General features: G+C 45.7%; 1 protein-coding gene across 2 annotated transcripts in view; it reads right to left on the reverse strand.

Annotated features, from left to right (window-relative positions):
* Glt1d1 (glycosyltransferase 1 domain containing 1) overlaps nucleotides 1–18,460 on the reverse strand; it is a 99,652-nt gene extending 81,192 nt beyond the window's left edge. For both annotated transcript variants that reach the window (XM_029556452.1, XM_008853786.3), the window contains exons 1-2: nucleotides 18,253–18,460; nucleotides 5,082–5,230 (exon numbers count right to left, since the gene is read on the reverse strand). In XM_029556452.1, the coding sequence (XP_029412312.1) occupies nucleotides 5,082–5,230; nucleotides 18,253–18,320 (217 nt within the window). In that variant the 5' untranslated portion in view covers nucleotides 18,321–18,460. The remainder of the gene's footprint in view (nucleotides 1–5,081; nucleotides 5,231–18,252) is intronic.
* Nucleotides 18,461–18,845: the final 385 nt, after the last annotated feature.

An 18,845-nucleotide genomic window follows, 5' to 3' on the forward strand; every position in this document is an offset into this window, starting at 1 on the left:
TGCTGGGGTGGTGGGGGGGGTGGTGTCTTTTAAATTCAAATTCAAAGTTTTCCCAGCTTTTAATTCTTTAATCAACAAGAAAAAGAAACCCATTCTTGCACACCTAGACAGCATCAACATGAACACTGTTTCTACTTCAGAGGAAATAATGGAAGTAAGATGCCATCACTTATAACCAACCTTGCTGTGGAAGACCATACAAAGATGTAGGAATGGTTCACATTTATTCTGACATAAGTGTGCTCCTCTCCATGACCCAAGCATTCTATTGAGCAAGCACTTATTTGATTATTCCCTCACTTAGCACATACTGGTTTAGGCAGGGCTGGCAAGATGGCTCATGCCAGATAACCTGAGTGTGATCCCGGAAGCCATGTGATGGAAGAGGAGAACAGACTCAAATTGTCCTCTGACCTCCACTTCACATGTGCTATGGCATGGGCATGTGCACACATTCTCTCTCTGTCTCTGTCTGTCTCTGTCTCTGTCTCTGTCTCTCTCTCTTGCTCGCTCTCTCTCTCTCACACACACACACTAAATGTAATAAAACTTTTTTGAAAAAGAAGAAAATCAATCTTCCACTTACCGTCTTATGTTAATACATACACACTTGAACTGGGAATGTGGCTCAGTAGGTAGAATGCTTGCCTAGTATACACAAAACCCTGGGTTCAATCCTCAGTACCATATAAACTGAGTGTAGTGGTGTATGCCTGTAATCCCAGCACTCCCAATGTGGTGGCAGGAGGGTCAGAGGTTCAAGGCTTTTTTAAAAAAATATTTTATTTATTATTTTTATTTTATGTGTGTGAGTATATTGCTTGCATGTGTGTGTGTGCACCCGTGTTGTGCAGTGCCGAGGAGGTCAGAAGAGGGCTTCGGATTCCCCTGGAACTGAAGTTAAGGATGGTTCATAGCTGCCATGTGGGTGCTGGGAATCAAACCTGGGTCCTCTTCAAGAGCAGTCAGTGCTCCTAACCGCTGAGCCATCTCTCCAGCCCTGGTTCAAGGCTTTCTTTAGCTACATTAAGAGTCTGAGACCATCCTAGAGTACATGAGATTCCATCTTAAAAAAATAAACAAATAGCCACTAAGCCATCTCTCCAGCCCCTCAAAAATGTGATTTTTAATGTTTAGTAGATGAACAAAAAGACAACCTAGAGGAATCAGTGCTGTTTCATTTCCACAAAGACACAGCTGGGAGTGAGCAGGCACGCAGACAGTGGCACCGAGTCACTTCCCCTCCTGGCCTAGGTTAGATCAGACAAGGGTGCTGATCTCCTTCCCTCTGTAGCAGGTCAGGCTCAGAGAGGACTTCTCAGCTCAGGAGACGCAAACAGAATTTTAATGTCTTTGTGTTTATCTAAAGCAGAGGTCAAAGGTGGCAAAATTGAGAACTTCAGTTTAAAGGAGAAAACAACAAAACCCAGGACCTAGAATAGAGTGAGGGAAGCAGGTCTGCTAGTTGCAGGTGAACTGTAATGACCTTTCCAGATAGCAATTTGTCAGTGTCAATCAAAATAAAAAACTACAGCACTTCACCTTCAAGGCTTTACTTGGGAGCTGGTGTCACAAACACCTCAGCACAAACTCAAGACATAAAGATACTGTGGTATTACCGGGAGCCGAAAGCCTGTGGCAGGGTGCTTACTGTGGAATACAGGTGAAGCCATTAGGCTTTGGCCAGAAATCTGAACAAGGAGATGATCTAGTCTTTGAGGACTGACACAAAGCCACAAGTGGAAGCTTCCACTCCTGACCTTAAGTATAGGTCATCATCACCAGAGGGGAATACAGAAAATACCATATTAAATTACCTTGGGGCCTGGGGATGCAGTTCCCTGGCATTCATGAGGTCCTGGCTGGTTCCCCAGCTAGGGGAACCATAAATGGCATACCATAAATGGCATGGTAGCCCACATCTGTAATCCCAGCACTCGGAATTACAGGAGGATCAGAAGTTCAAGGTCATCCTCCATATTAAGCTGTGGAGAAGTTCAAGGTCATCCTCCATTACTATCCAGCTGGCCTCAGGCACTTGAGACTCTTATCTCAAAAAAACACAATACACACCCCCAGTATAAAACCTAAAATGACCTTAGAACATATATACAAGGTGGATGGGCAAGAAACTCAAATAAATTTCATATTTAAGTTTAGCTGTCCTCCAAATATCTCATTATACATATGAAAATACTATAAATTTTTTTTAGAATCTAAAAATCAAGGGCTAGCAAGATGGCTCAGTAAAAGTGCTTGCCTGCAAGCCTGATGACCTGAGTCTGATCCCTGGAACCCACATAAAAGTGGAAGAAGAGTGCGGAGCTACAGACAATTGGTGGGTTCTAGAGGAGGGAGAAGCAGTTTCTTTACGGGTGTGACTCCTGATAGGTAAACCACACTCCAGTGGATGGCCCCACACCTATGCTCAGCACAAATTAAAGCCAATGGGTTACAAAAATAAAAAAATTAAAATAAACTAATTTTTTTAAAAAAGACATGAAAATTGGGGAGTAAGGAGTGAGGAGCTGAGGAGTTGCAGGGAGGAGATAAGAGTGAATATCATCAAAATATATTGTCTGACATTCTCAAAGAATTAATAAAATGTTGTTTAAAGGAAGGAGATCACGGACTTCACAATGTCCTCTAGCCTCTGCACATGTACGATGGCACACTAGCACATCATATATGCACACATATACAATAACAACAAACAAAATACAAATAAAACTTTTTTTTTTTTTTGTCTTTTTGAGACAGGGTCTCCCTGTAGCCCCAGCTGTCCTGGAACTCACTATGTAGACCAGGCTGGCCTTGAACTCACAGAAATCCACCTACCTCTACCTCCCAAGTGCTGGGATTAAAGACGTGCACCACCACACTCGGCTAAATAAAACATTTTTTAAAAAATCTAAAATCAAAGGGCTGGAGAGATGGCTCAGTGGTTAAGAGCACTGGCTGCTCTTGCAGAAGACTCAGGTTTGGTTCCCAGCACCCACATGGTGGCTAACAACAGTCTGTTACTCCCATTCCGAGGGATCTGAAACCTTCTTCTGGCCTCCTTTGACATTGCATGATACATGTTTGCATGGCAAATAGGTTGCCTGCTGAGCCATGAGCTCAACCCTCAGAATAATTCCTTCAGGAACACTGTCCTCACTTCCAGAAAACAGCTGATTTTGGTAAGTGAGATGGGGGTCAGCACAACACAACAGTAGTTATGTTCTCCCATGTTCACACCCAAGTGTATGTGTAAACACTGTTGAAATGGTTGAAGAAGAAAAAAATAATCATAGAAAATTTAACCATCTATTCATTGAAGATGTCAAACTATGGTATCTTCAAAGAATGGATGAGGAGCCAGGTGCAGTGGTGTACACCTGTGATCCCAGGACTCCAGAAGTGGAGACAGAAAGATCAGGAGTTTAAACTTATTCTCAGCTACAGAGTGGCTATGAGGCCAGCCTGAGCTATATGAAACTCTGTAACAAACAAACAAACAAACATAAAACACAGGCTACAGGATGACTCAGTTGGTCAAATACCTACCATGAAAGCACAAGAATCCAAGTTCAGATGCCCAGAACCCACGAGAGAAGCAAAGTGTGGCAGCATAAGCCTGTGATCCCATTCTTGGGGAACAAGCAGATCCCTAAAGCTCACTGGCCGGCCAGCCTAGCCTAAATGATAAGCTTCAGGCTCAGTAAGACTATGTCTCAAAAAATAAGGTAGAAGGCCAGCAAGATAGCTCAGCAGATTAAATCACTTGCCACTAGCCTGACAACCTGAGTTTGATCCCTAGGACCCACATGGTCCAAGAGAAAACCCACTTCCCCAAGTTGTGCTCTGACCTCCACATGCACTGTGGCATGTACACACACAAAGCAAATAAATATTAAGAAATATAAATAAGGGGCTGGAGGAATGGCTCAAAAGTTAAGAGCATATACTGCTCTTGCAGAGGATCTGAGTTCAAAACCCAGTACCCATGTTGATTGGTTCACAACTGCCTATAACTCCAACTCCAGGGGATTCAATGCCTCTGACCTTTGAAAGCACTTGCACTTAGGCCAACACCTGGGTCTGCTTGACACTGTGGAAATCACTAAGATTTTCCTCTTTTGAGACAGAGTATCTCTAGGTGTTCTTAAAATGTGCTAAGAACTTGGCCAAGTTAACCTCAAACTTATAATCCTCCTGCCTCCACCTCCCAAGAACTGGAATTACAAGCACACAGACCCATGCCTGTATGTTGATTGACTTCTGAGAAAGTGATTTCTAGTTTTCTCTCTCTGGAATGTTCTCTGTGGGAGAAGCTGGCCACCTTGTCTAAAGTCACTCAAACTACCAGTGATAATTCATCTTAATTGTTAATTTGACATAATGTAGAATCCCTCTCAATGAGGGATTGCCTAGATCAGGTTGGCTGGTAGGTGTATCTGTGGAGGATTGTCTTAATTACTAAGGTTAATTGCTGTGGGAAGACCCAGTCCACTGTGAGTAGCAGCATTCCCTAGGCAGGGAGTCCTGTACTATGTGAGCATAAAGAGGGGGCTGAACATGAATAAGCATGAATGCATTTGTGTCTCTCTGCTCTAGACTATGGATGTGATGTGACAGCTGCTTCAAGTTCCTGCCTTGACTTTCCCACAATGACGAATTGTAACTGGAATTGTGAGCCAAATCAACCATTTCTCTCTAAAGTTGTTTTTGTTAGGGTATTTTATCACAGCAACAGGAAAAGAAACTAAACCCACCACCTATGGAGAAGCCTGTTAGGAGGAAGAAGGCTTCCTGCCTACAGCTGAGTGAATGAGCCAGGTAGATGCAGATGTTCCAACCCAGGGCTTTGTGAGAGACTGTGCTAGGATTAAAGGTGTATACTACCACACCTGGCTTCAGGATGATACCTTTATATAGAAAAGCATCAATATCTAATCTGGAAAAAAATTGCTCAATAGAAAAGCAAATCAGAGACACTGTACATTCCTTCAATGTGGTGGTGGAAAATGGGACACACTGTTCTTGGTATTTGGGATAGTGTAGATGCTGGTATTTTTTAGCCCCTATGTGATGGGTACCTTGCAGAAGTCTGCCTCCTCGGTAGAGGTGAAGGGCCAGTGCTGCTTCCAGGTTCTCCTCCATGATGAGGTTGGCAATTTCAGATGGGCTGTCAAAGTCAAAGGCATCTCTCAGAATGCACGCATGTCCTGCAGCCTCTAGATGGTCCCTTTATCAAAAACACAGAGAAAGGAAAAGATTGGGAAGGTGTGTTCATTAGCCACAGGTTGCCACTATGATTAAGATTTTAAGTCGAGGGCTGATGAAATAGCTCAGGGGGTAAAAGCACTTGCTGCTAAGCCTGACAACCTATATTTGTTCCCCAGCACCCACATGGTTGGAGGTGAGAACCAACTCCTGCAAGCTGTCCTCTGACCTTTACATATTCTCCATGCAGCACAGACACACATACACATAAAAATAAACATATGCATACATCGATACATACATGCATAAATGTAACTTTTCAAAGTTAAAAAAATATTTTAAATTAATTCCACTGATAACATTTATTTACTGAGTTGCCCTTAAGGGACAGTCTGTATTGATATACAGAAGAAAGCTTGAATTTAATGACAGTGACTGCACGTCCTCCAGCCTCCAGGACTTGGGACTACAGCTGGGACCAAGGCCAGTGAGTTGAGCCACTCAGGCTGGCATCACAACCTTGAGACACAGGGAGCATACCACCACATTGGGTGATACTGTTCAACCCCAAAGCTCCATCGCTCTGATCCCACATTTGTTCTCCTGTCCCTTTCCTCTGGAAGATGCTTGTGATGTGTTGTCATGTCTCTGTCACACATTTTTTTTTTAAAGAAAGATTTCTCAGAGCTGGCGAGATGGTTCAGTGGAGAAAGGCACTTGCCCCCAAGCTTGACCTGAGTTTGATCCCTGGGGCTTTCATGGTGGAGAAAACAAACTCCTGTAAGTTGTCTTCTGATCTCCACATGTGTGCCATGGCATGTGAGCCCCAAAATAAATAAATAAATAAATGAATGAATAAATAAATAAATAAATAAATAAATGTAATAAAAATTTTAAAGGCCATCCCATGGTATGGACCCCCACTTTGAATCTCCAGAAGTATGAATTCAGTAAGCCTCTTTTCTTTATAAAGTCACTAGGCCTCAGGTACTTCATTACCATAATAAACACTAGACTATCACAGGTCATCTCCTGTCAGGCTTTCACTTGCTGTGGGAGCAAAAAGCCTTTAGAAGAAAACCACAGACTGAATACTCAAGGTCATGTTCACACTGGAGTACCAGGTGAGACTCTTTTCCTGTACTAATATGTGAATGATCTCTCTCTTTTTTTTTGAGATCGGGTCTCCCTGTAGCACCAGCTGGCCTGTAACTCCATATGTAGACCAGGCTGGCCTTGAACTCACAGCCTCTCAAGTGCTGGGATTAAAGTAAACGATGTTCTAGTAGCACTGTATAAATAAAACAGAAAAGATTTGGGGACTCAAGTTGCTTACCTTATTGAAGTGCATTGCATTGTAATTTATTTTTTATTTATTTAGGGATTTATTTATCTTGCAGTACAGATTCAACCTAAGGCTTCACACATGATAGACAAGTATTCTGCATTTAGTCATATCTCCAGTCATCCAGTCATGTTTTTTTCTTTCTTATTGTGTGTGTGTGTGTGTGTGTGTGTGTAGGGCAGAGGATAACGCAAAAATCATTTTTCTCCTTCTACCTTGTAGGTCCCAGGTATCAAAATCAAGTTGTCAGGCAGCCAGTGTCTCTACCTGCTGGGCCATCTCACCAGCTCTGTTTTTTATTTTGAGACAGGGTCTCACTAGGTTGTCTAGGCTGGCCATGAATTTACTCTGTAGCCCATGAAGAGCTTAAACTTGCAATCTCCCTGCCTCAGCCTCCTAATTGGCTAAGATGACAGTCCTGTACCACCCCATGCAGCTCACACTGTAACCTGATCATTTTCATTGTTAAATATGATCAGTTGTTGTAGATCAATAACACCGTTACCAGAAATTTTGGGGAGTCTCTGTAGTTTCCACATGGTAAGGAGGAAACCTCTAGGTTTTTCGTCTCATTAATAAAAAAAAATTAAGGACAGATTCAAAAAGGAAGCTTGAGGACAATTTATTAGGGTTTGAACATCTCAGTTGATGTGGTAGTGCATGCCTTTAATCAGAGATTTGGGAGGCAGAGGCTGGTGGATCTCTGTTAGATCAAGTTCTGCCTGGTCTACATAGCAAGTTCCAGGCTAGCTGGGGCTACAGGGAGACTCTGTCACAAAAACTAACTAAATAAAAATTAATAAATAAATCTCAGAGCAGGAAGCTGTAAATCTTAGCAGCTGCCCAGAAAAGGAGGGTGGCAAAGAGGAAGGAAGAAGGCCTTGCTCTTGAGTTAGGCCAGCACATGGTACGCAAGTAGTCACATGCTGGAAAGGAAAGGGAAGAAATTCAGAGAAAGACTAAGGAAGCCCCAAATACCAGAAAAACCACACAGGCTCTGGCCAGTATCCAAAAGAGACAAAAGAGAAGAAAAAGGTAAAAGTTACAACTTCCTAAGTCAGGACTCAGGCAGGCAGACCCATGAGAATCCCGAGGCGGTTTGTAGCAACCGGGAAGGAAAAGTACATTATCTCATGGAAGGGATAATTATTCCTCCTAACTCCTTAGCATGCCTTAAGGTAAGCCCACCTTCTGAGAGGTGAGGCCCCACTTTCTGAGGGATGGTTCGCCTTTTCTGAGGGGTGGTCCTTGACCAGCTTAATAGACTAGCCCAACTAGATTCTTTTATGTTTTGAGTAGCTTGGAATGTTAGGTCTTCACCTAGGCCAGATAATTGGTTTTCCCTGGGCCTCTACAGAGCCCTGGTAAAGACTTCTGAGTCAACACTGTTGACCCTCCAGTCTCTGGAAACACCAGTGGCTCCTGTCAGCACACCAAGAGGAAGCCTGTGGACCGGATGGCAGCTACTGCTCACGTCAGCCTGAAATCCACATCACACAAGTTAAGAGCTCTATGTGCTCTGAGAAGTGAGTAGTTGCAGTTCCATCTCCTGAAAGCTCTGAGAAATGAGAAGGTGTTGACAGATGGAAATGGTCTGAATTCCACTTGGAGAATTTGAGCCTTAGTGACTGATGACCTCTGTGGAATTCATACAGGAAGAGGAGGGAGGGAAAGGAGGCCACTACAACCAATAATGAGATTCACAATAAGTTATTCTTCATCTATTAAACCTCCTTTAAACAGTGTTTTGACACTCCATGATCTCATAAATATTCTAAATAAATTTTTTTTATTCTTAACACTCTGTGGACTGGGATTTTACCCTGGTGTCTAGTTGACTTATAACACCTTTAAATTGCTTTATCTTTATTCTTCCTGTCAAACAGTACCTCCAATTCAATAATAAATTCATGAATTACCTATTATGCCCAAGGAATTCTGGTTTAATTTTTCTTAGTGAAAGATTTTAAGACACTTTCATAAATTGTGGTGTTTCTAAGCCACATTACGGTTATTCCCGAGTAAAGACACAGCCTGCCTGTTGACACTAATAAGGCCAAGAGAGGACAGGAACTGCTGAGCACCACCAGCTCCTGCAGATGTCCATCGGAACTGTGGCCCCAGCAGGGCTTCACTCATTCTTTTATTGAAACAACACGTGCAAGGTGAAAAAGTAGAAGACAGGACCCACCTTCATCTTATCAGAGAATCTTGCCCTTTGATCCCTAGACCTAGACTTTAACACACACACACACACACACACACACACACACACACACACAACTACAAACACACTGCTTTCAGCACTTTGATATGCAATGCCTATGTACATTCTCTATCTTAATCTGTTTTGGGTGGAGGGCAAGGAGGTGTCCTTCGGGATTAAGGTCAGGTGCTCTCTCTGATCATAAGAGGAACACATAGCTCAGCGAGTTTGCTTATATTACAAACAGTAACTTTTGGTTCCAAGGTTAGGTAAAAGTCTTTAGTCCAGGTTATGCGTGTCTGTATTGTAAAAATTATTCCTACAATAAGTCACTTGTTTCCAGGAAGAGAAGAAACTGATTTACACATCCATGACCATGACAAAAAGCAAAGGCACTCCAGCATTGTCTCCATGGAGCTGGCAACAGCCTCTTCTTAAGGCTGTGAACAGTAGGACTTAATTGCTTCTGTTTTCATAAACTACATTATGTGGAGTTTTTACTACATTTGTGTATTTGTGTGTGCATATGTGTGTGCCACATGCAAACGAAGGGCAGAAGACAACTTTTGGGAGCTGGTTCTTTCCTTCTACCATGTGGGTCCAAGGGATTGAACTCCGGTTGTCAGACTTAGTGGCAAGTGCCTTTACATACTGAGCCATCTTGCTGATCCAAATTTTATTTTTTTAATTATGTGAGTCTGTGTATCTGTATGCGAATATATGTACATGAATGCAGGTGCTGGTGGAGGCCAGAAGTATCTGATCCCCTGGAGCAGGAGTTACAGACGGTCCTTAGCCACCTGACTTGGATGCTAGGAGGCAAACTTGGGTCTTCTTAATCTCTGAGCCATCTCTCCAGTCCCCCAATGTGTACTTAGAAGAAAAAAAATCAAGCAAGGAGTCAAGCACGCCTTTAATCTCAGCACTCAGAAGGTAGAGGCAAGTGGATCTCTATGAGATTGAGGCCAGGCTGGTCTATATAGTGAGTTCCAGGCCAGCTGGGGATACAAGGAGACCTTGTCTCAAAACAAACAAACAAACAAACAAAAATTTAGCAAGGGGAAATTAAAGCCAGGCATGACATATGCCTGATATCCTAGCACTTGAGAGACTAAAGCAAGAGGATCACTGTGAGCTCGAGGCCAGCCTGGACTGCTTACATGAGTTTCAGGCCAGCTTCCGAGCTTCGGATACATAAGGATATTCTGTTTCAAAGAAAACAACAAACAGAACAGAAACTAGAGTTATAGCTCAGTTGTAAAGTAGTAAAGCCCTTGCCTAGTATGCATAAGGCCCTGGGTTCCATCCCCAGCACAAAGGGAGAGGGGGAGGGGGAGGGGGAGGGAAGGAAAAACTGACCAGTGCAGGCAACACCAGCTGCATTCTACTCCAGAGCCACCTGTCTTGAAGGATTCAACCTGGGAAGCAAAATCTGAAATCCTCAGGCTGCCCCAGCTGTGGGTATCTATCTACCTGTGAACCCCTGGCACCTGGTAGGGTCAAGGCTTCCCATAGCTCCTGCTGTAGAGCTCCACCCTCATCTGCAGTTAACCTAGAGTACTTCTCTCTCACTCTCTCTCTCTCTCTCTCTCTCTCTCTCTCTCTCTCTCTTCCCCATCCTAGCCACCCAAAATGCCTGTGTTTTCATCTGTTTTAAATTTTTTCTTTGGCCTGGAGAGATAGTTCAGGTTCAATTCTCAGCACCCACATGGCAGCTAACAGCCATTCATAACTCCAGTTGCAGGAGATCTGACACTCTCTTCTGGCCTCCATGGGCATTGGTTGCACATGGTGCACTAATATACATGCAGGTACAACACTCATACACATAAAATTAAAATAAAAGCAATTTAAATTTTTCTTCATAAATTCCAACTTTAGGACTAGAGAGATGGCTCAGCAGTTAGGTAAGCTTACTGCTGTATCAGAAGACCAGAGTTCAGATCCCAGCACTCACATGAGGCAGCTCCAGCTCCAAGAGATCCAACACTCCCCTCTGGCCTCTATTGGCACCCATACACACACATGCATGTATGTGCATACGCACACACTTTACTTCAGTCTCGGTTTGGAATTCTCTACAGAGAAGTCAAGAGCCTGGCTTTGAGGGCTGGAAGATGGCTCAGTGGGTTAAGAGCACTGGCTGCTCTTGCAGAGTACCCAGTTTTGTTTCCCAGGACCCACCTGGAGGCTAACAACTATAACTCCAGTTCCAGAAGATCCAGTGCCTTCTTCTCCCCTCCATGGGCATGGCATTCATGCAGTGCACTTACATACACACAGGCAAAACATACATATTCATACACATAAAATAAAAATAAACGCTGAAGGAGGCAGTTCAGCTGTCTCCCACTCCCATCCACCCAGCTGGCAGCTGCCAGCATCTTCTGATCATCAAGTGGGCCTCTCTCTGATCACTAGGTGGGAAAAACCATACACTGAATGACTCTGTGCTCTCTATGCGCCCTCCCATCAGAACGAACCTCCAAATAACTGCCCACTGTAATGTTCCTTTCTTCTCTCCTTTATTCCTAGATAGCTGCCTCCATGCCTCACCCTCTGTCCTAGTTTCACTCTGTTGCTGTGACAAACACCGTGACCAAAGCAACTAGAGAAGGAAAGGGCTCATCTGGCTTACACGTCCACGTCACAGTCCACCACTGAGCGAAGTCAGGGCGGGAACTCAGGCAGGAACCTGAAGCAGATCTCAAGAAGGAGCTGGGCTTGCTGGCTCACTCTCAGACTCAAGCTCTGCTTTCTTACACAGCCCAGGATCACCTGCCCCAGTGGCTGAGGCCTCCTACATCAACTAACAATCAAGACAATCCCCCACCACTCAGATGACTCTAGACTGTGTCAAGTTGACAGTTAAAGCTAACTAGGGTACCCTCCAAGGCTGGTGGCTTTAAAATCTAGGATTCTCAACATGAAGATGCCTGCTAGACTCATGCTTTGCTTCCTGCTGTCTAGAACTACAGTCCCCCCTCCCAAAGCTCCTTCCTGCCTCCTGTCTCTGCACACACAATTCCTTTTCCCAGTCTCTCTCACTCTTTACTTTGATACTATTAAGGCCCTGGCTATAAAGGTTCTTCCCCATACACAGAGCCTCACGAGCTCTAGCCACAACAACCCAGCCTGGAAATGGTCCATGGCTCCTTTACTTGTAACCAGCTTGGCAGGTTTGAAGATTATATCCCTAACCTTGACCATCATACTACTGAAACAATGGACCCCAAGAAGCTGGAATTTCTCCCTAGGAATCACATGCTGGGAAAAGAGAAAGCTTGATGCTTGGGCCAGGCCAAAGGGAAACTTTTCTACAGGAAAGAGATTTACAACTTGTCAAACCACCTTAGAGTGAAGGGTCAATGATGGGCAGCACTACACTGTGACCTGGATGTGACCTGGACAGCTTAGATATACATAACTCTGGCCCTCTATTTAAGCCTCAACCTCACTTCAGGCTTCCAGTGATAGACTTGAGAAATCAGTGAATCTCTGTCCCTTTTCCCAATGTGATCATTTTGAATAAATCTCCTTTTTCTACTTTCCACTATTAATTTGGCTGTTTTGATGGGCTTCTATGAAGAAGAAATTAGCAGTCAACAAGCCCAGGTGTGATGATCTTTTGATTGGTTTTTACTTTGTTTTGTTTTTATTTTTATTATTTTTAATATTTTATTTATTACTTTTATTTTATTTTATATGTGTGAGTATATTGCCTGCATATATATAAGTGCTTCCATGTCGTGCAATGCCTTTGGAGGTCAGAAGAGGGTGTCGGATCCGCTGGAACTGGAATTACAGATAGTTGTTAGCTGCCATGTGGGCGCTGGGAACTGAACCTGGGTCTTCTGCAAGAGCAGTCAGTGCTCTTAAACAGTAAGCCATCTCTCCAGCCCTTGTTTTGTCTTTAGACAGTGTCTCCCTATAGCCATAGCTGGCCTGGAACTTGCTATATAGACCAGGCTGGCCTCAATCTCACAGAAGTCTGCCTGCCTCTGCCTCCTGAGTGCTGGGATTAAAGATGTGCACCACCACACATGGCTGTGATATCTTTTGCAAGTGGTCACAAGTGAATTACTGAAGTTGGCATCTGTGTGGCTCAGAAGATAGTCCTGTACAACAGCTGCATACTTTAAAAGGGAAGATTCTATGGTGTGTCAAGTTATTTCAGTTGGGAAAGAAAGTGGTATTTCCCTGACCCTGTAACTGGGGCTGGTCCCTTTCTGGGCTGTCATCACCCTGGTCACTGTCTCCAGGTCACACTGTTAATAGGCAATGCTCTGTACAATTATATGTGTTGTCCATCTCCTGAGCTAGAACCCCAGAACCTGCTCAGCTCTTACAGATCTACAGTTCTGACTGCACAGCAGCTGGCTTCAGGAACACGGGGCTGCAAGGGGCCGGGGGACATTACCCTGCTCTGTGCCTTGCCCTCAATACACATTTGCTCAGTGTCTAAAAGCTGACTGACTTCCAACACCTGCTACTCAAGGCAGAAAAATAAAATGGCCTCTTTCTCTCCACTTAACAGACAGCCAAGGTTTCCTTTGAGTCCTTGCTATGATTTGGGTGTGAGGAGTCCCCCTAAAGTTCCCGTGCTAAAGACCTGGTCCCCAGCACAATATGTGCAGTGGTGATTGCTCATAAAGTCTCTGATGTCATCAATGTATGGATCCATGGATGGATTCCTAGCTTAGTAGACTTGGGGGAGGAAGACCATGGTTATAAAATCTCAATTTCTCTTCCTCCCCTCTCCCTGACCTCCTCTGTGTCCTGCCCAGCTTATGACTTTTTCTTTTTTCTTCTGCCACATGCTCTGGCCACATGCTCCCTCACCAAAGATCTGATAGAAAAGGGGCCAAACCACCTGCAGGAAAGTTTTGAAACCTTCATCAAAATAATCCTTCCCTCTTCTGATTTTTCTCTGGCATTTTATCACAGTGATTTTAACACGATTCTCTAAAGTAAAAGCAAAAAACGTGAAAACTCCCCCTCATCCCTTTTTCAGAATTTTCCATCCCAAGGCATGGCAATTGGGAGGGGAACTTGGGGACAGAGGCAGAGAGCAGAGAAGGGAAAGTGCTCCTCTGTAGCAAGTGCCTTCTGTCCCAGGAGGTGTCAGATTGCTCCCCTTCTCCAAGGTGCCTGTACTCCTGGTTCACATAAAAACATGTTTGCACGCTAGCTTAGGGTGGAGAGAACAACTGCCACCCGCTGCACAAAAGTCCAGCTGGCCCCATGACAATGTTTGCATCAATTCTGATGCAACCCTCTTCCCCAAGCTGATCTGACCCTGATGGTGGCCTGAGAGTTGAGGGTGTACTGCACTAGGCGGCATTCCCCAAAGATCTTTTGGAGCTCCACATATGATGCAGAAGGAACTCAGTCACAGGGAGAGTAGTGAATGGCTTGATTTAGAGCACAGAAAACCTTCTGATGAGATGTGGTGGTACACACCTGTAATCCCAGAACTGGAGAGGTAGAGCAGGAGGATTAAAAATTCAGGGTCTTGCCTATTGTGTTTGAGGCCCTGAATTCAATTCCGAGTACTGGGGTGGAGGTAGAGGTATCAAGAGTTCAAGGTCATCCTCAGCTACATGGCCAACTTAGACTACGTGAGACCAGTCTTTCACCTTTGCCCCCAGAGCACTCTGTATTCTCCAAGTAAATGTACCCACCACATTTTAGCATAGATGTTTACACACTAGGTATGTTGAAAAGGAAACACTTAAAAATGGGGGTCTTTTATTGCTCAGGCCTGGAACTCCAGGGACCCCCTCCCCCCCCGCCTCAGCCTCCTGACCAGCTGGGACTATAGAAATACACCACCAGGCCTGGTGAGGAGTTAATTTACAGTGACAAACTTAGACATACAAAATGGAACCATTTCTTCTTTTCTTTAAATCCAATCTTTCCTAACTCCGATACCCTATCCCGCTGGGCTTATGGGAACTCCAGGCACACAGAATCACTTGAAGGTTATCCTGGTCTTTTCCAGAGAATATTTAAGGACTTCCTTCAGTTCTCTCTGCTTGTTGCTGATGGGCTTATAGGAAATCACCATGAGAACCCCATCTCCTCCTCCACAACTCATCCTCAGAGACCTAAGCTTTCTAGGACAGGCAATGCTGTCAAGCAATTTTTGGTCTTCCCTTCTTTTTCCCCCAGCAATCATCCCTGAGTTGAGGGTCTCAAAACCGGTACCCAGGTATCAAGAGCAACCTCTGCTATGCTTAACACATGCTAGGAAAAGAGAACAAATAAACCAAGAGGACCTGCACGCAGGCTAAAGGCACCCATTCTCCAGGACCGCTAAAGGCACCCATTCTCCAGGACCTGCCTGCCTTGCTCTCCTCTGCATCCCAAAGCCAGCATGGTCACAGGTACACAACAAACCTACTATGTGGCAGAAGGAAGGAGTGAACCACTGAGCAGCCAAGCGGGCTTTCTAGTTTCTATGGAATTGGGACAAAAGTAAGACATGACCTTGGGGGAACATGGGGATATAGTTCCTTGGAAAATATGAGTTTATAAACTAAGTCAGTAACTGAAGGGGGTCCAGAAACAATCACTCCAAAATACAGCATGCTGTCTTACCGTTTTGAATGAAAGGACCTCGGAGAGCAGCAGGTGCTGTAAGAGGCTTTATTCTAACACTTCTACCTCCTAATCATACAAGAAAAACAATAACCTCTGATCCTTCCACTGGGTTGTCATACACACCTGGACAGAGCTTTGTCAAGTGCCATTACATATAACTTTGCCATTCCGTATTCCTTAAGAATCCATAAGCCCACGCACTGTTCCATGGGTCAGAGACTTCATCCCAGGGCACTATGAGCTTCTCCAGGCCCACTGAAGCCCCCTAAAAATAATTTCCTATTCTCCTAAGTATTACGTACATTCTCCAAACCCTCTTCCACAAGGGAAGGGCAGACAAGCTTCTAGGTTAGTGAGCAATTATATATGTCATTAAGAGAGAAAAGAGAAACCTTTCTCACCTACAGAGACACATGTTAGATAACAGATACTTAAGGTTTAAATATTAATTTTTAAAAATTATTTTATTTTATGTATATGAGTATATTGCCCGCATATAGGTAAGTGCACCCATGCCGTGCAATGCCCATGAGGACAGAAGAGGCCGTTGGATCCCCTGGAACTGGAGTTACAGATAGTTGTTACCTGCCATGTGGGTGCTGGGATGTGAACCCGGGTCCTCTGCAAGAACAACCAGTGTTCTTAACCGCTGAGCCATCTCTCTAGCCCCTTAAAAATTATTTTGTATATGAGTTTGCCTGCAGGTATGTGTGTGTACCACATGCATACAGTGCCCAAGGAGGCCAGAAGAGGGCATTGAATCCCCTGAAACTGGAGTTTCAGTGGTTGTGAGCCATTATGTGGGGCTAGAAACTGAACCCAGGACCTCTGCAAGAACAGCCAGTGCTCTATAACCCCTGAGTCATTTCTCCAGCCCCTCAAATGTTAATCTTAAACACAATCGGTTCTTCCCACCATGTGCATAAGATAGCTGAATGTCTCTCTCTCCAACCTGATTTCCTAGAACTTGTCCATAGATTCACTACCCTCCAGTGATCCTCCCTTTTCATTTTTCGCTTCTTTTAAAAATTGTCTTATTTATGTTCATGTGTATGAGTGTTTTGCCTCCATGCGTGTAAGTGCACCACGTGTATAGAGCACCCATGGAGGCCAGAAGAGGGCATTGGATCCCCTGGAACTGGAGTTATGGACACTTGTTATCTGTCATGAGGCTGCTTGGAACCAAACCCTGGTCCTCTGCAAGAACATTCAGTGCTCTTAACCACTGAGTCATCTCTCCAGTCCTTTCTTTTTTCTTAAGCAGCTCAAGTTTGCACCAGCCTCAGGACCTGTGTTGTTGCTGTTACTCCTTCCAGGGCCTACCCACCCAGATCTGGGTGGTTGCCTCCCTTCAGTCCCAGGGCATGCCACCTCTGCAGAGAGCCTAGTCTGGACCCAGTTATGTAAAGGAGTCCCTCTATCAGGCCTTATCTTGTTTTCCTTTTTGCTTCTCTGTTTTGGGGACAGGGTTTTCTGTATCCCAGGTCAGCTGAGAAAGCCTCGGTAACCCAGGATGACCCTGAACATCTGACCCTCCTGCCTGTACCTCCCGTGGACTGGGATTATAGGTATGTACCACCACACCTGGTCTATGCTGTGCTGGGGATAGAATCCCAAGGACTCAAACATACTTGCTGGGCACACACTTGACCAAGTGAGCTACACCCCAATTCTGTTTAGTTTTCTTTCTGTTGAAGTTATTTTTGACAAAGTTGGCTTGAAATTCACTATGTAGACTAGCCTGGCCTCAATCTCAGTGAGATTTACCAGTAAGTGCTGGCATTAAAGCCATGTCCACCACTCCCGATTGGTTTTATAGTCTTAATAGCACTGATCACCCTCTGGAATTACCTCTCCCTTTCTCTGTTTCCTTGTCTCTCTTGCTACTGTGGTGAGCTCCATCCAACCCAGCCCCAGCCTTCAGTGGGCTTCCTCTCTGTTGAGCTTGATCAATGACATGAAGGTCCCTGCTTTAGATGGAGTTTATAAACTCACACAAGAAAAACCCTGTCAGTGCTCCAGGAAACTTCAGGAAGCCCCCACCCTCCATAGATCATTCACTGCAGTCTTTAGAACTGTAACATTTTCTGGATGAAAGAGGCCTGAGAGGGCTGGAGGAACCCAACCCAACGGCTCTGGCTCAGGGTTGTCCAATGGGGAGGAAACACAGAGGGGAAGCCATTATTTTATGAGGCAAGTCTGAGAGAGAGAGAGAGAGAGAGAGAGAGAGAGAGATATTGGCCTCGGGCCTGGGCACTATCCCAGTGGGCACTTGAGCACTTATCTCTGGTAATTCCTGCCTCCTGGAATACAGACCAGCCGGTGAGAACCAGATGCCAGCTGGCCAGTCATGAATGGACCCGCCTTCTGTTTTGTCCTCCTGGTGCCAGGCTTAGATCCCAGTGACCGCAAGACAAACAGGTAAAACACACAAAACAAAAAGAAGGCCTAACAAGGTAAGAGTTCTGAAGATGACCAGAGAGGGAGATGCAGACTAAGGAGATGAGACTGCAACTACTTCAGAACGCGGACCCTGGATCTCCCCACGTGCTGGACCATCTTCCTGGACCCTCTGCCCCTCTCCAGTCACGTGAGTCCGCCTTAACCATCCCTGGCCACTCTGCCCAAGCCCCATCTCTGCAGGGAGGCCTTTCCTGAGCCTTGGGTCTGCCCAGATCCGGCCCAGGCCGCCCCTAGACGCATCCTAGGGCACGCACAATAGAGCCAGACACAAGGATAGGGCAGAGACCGGCGGGGACCACGCACGCGGAGCACCTGCGCGCCCCACTGGCCCTGCCGTTTGTGCACCGGTTCCGGACGCCCTGGCCCAGCCCTGCATCCTGGGGCCGGAGGAGGGATGCTCAGGCCCAGAGCCTCCAGCACTTACCGCAAACGCCCCGCTGTGACCGCGTTGCCGGTGTGTGGCCGGAGCACCGCTAGGAACAGAAGCCGCATGTCGCCGCCGCTGCCCGGGCCACTGACTGGGCGACTGCCGGCCCCAGGCTGGGAGTAGGGGGTGGGGGGAGGGCCAGGTCCCGCCCGCCTTCCCACAGGTCCAGGAGGGGGAGAGGGGGATGAAGATAGGGAGGGGGATGAAGACAGGGAGGGGAGGGGTAAGCGAAGGAGAGAATTGGAGGAGGAAGGGGTAAGGGAGGAGGAGGGGAGGGAAAAAGGATAGGGAAGGGAAGGAGGGAGGAGGGGAGGGGAGGCGAGGGGAGGGTTAGGAGAAGGGAGGTCTGGGGACTGGAGGGGACCCAAGGGGATTGGCGGGTGGGAGGGGTCTCCAGCCCAGGTGTCAGGCTGGCGCGAGCTCAAGAAGGGGGAGGGGTTCCCACTGTCACAGCGACTGGGAACACAGGTTGTGTCTTTTCCCAATGATGACCATGAGTAGGTTCCCAGGAGCTGTGGGCAGCTCCCCCAGGGACTAGCTGAGACTTGGAGTGCCTACTTGCTGAGAGGGACCAACCTCATTTTCTGCAC

The sequence above is a fragment of the Nannospalax galili genome, unplaced genomic scaffold, assembly GCF_000622305.1.
Source record: "Nannospalax galili isolate Female #2095 unplaced genomic scaffold, S.galili_v1.0 scaffold566, whole genome shotgun sequence".
Lineage (NCBI taxonomy): Eukaryota > Metazoa > Chordata > Mammalia > Rodentia > Spalacidae > Nannospalax > Nannospalax galili.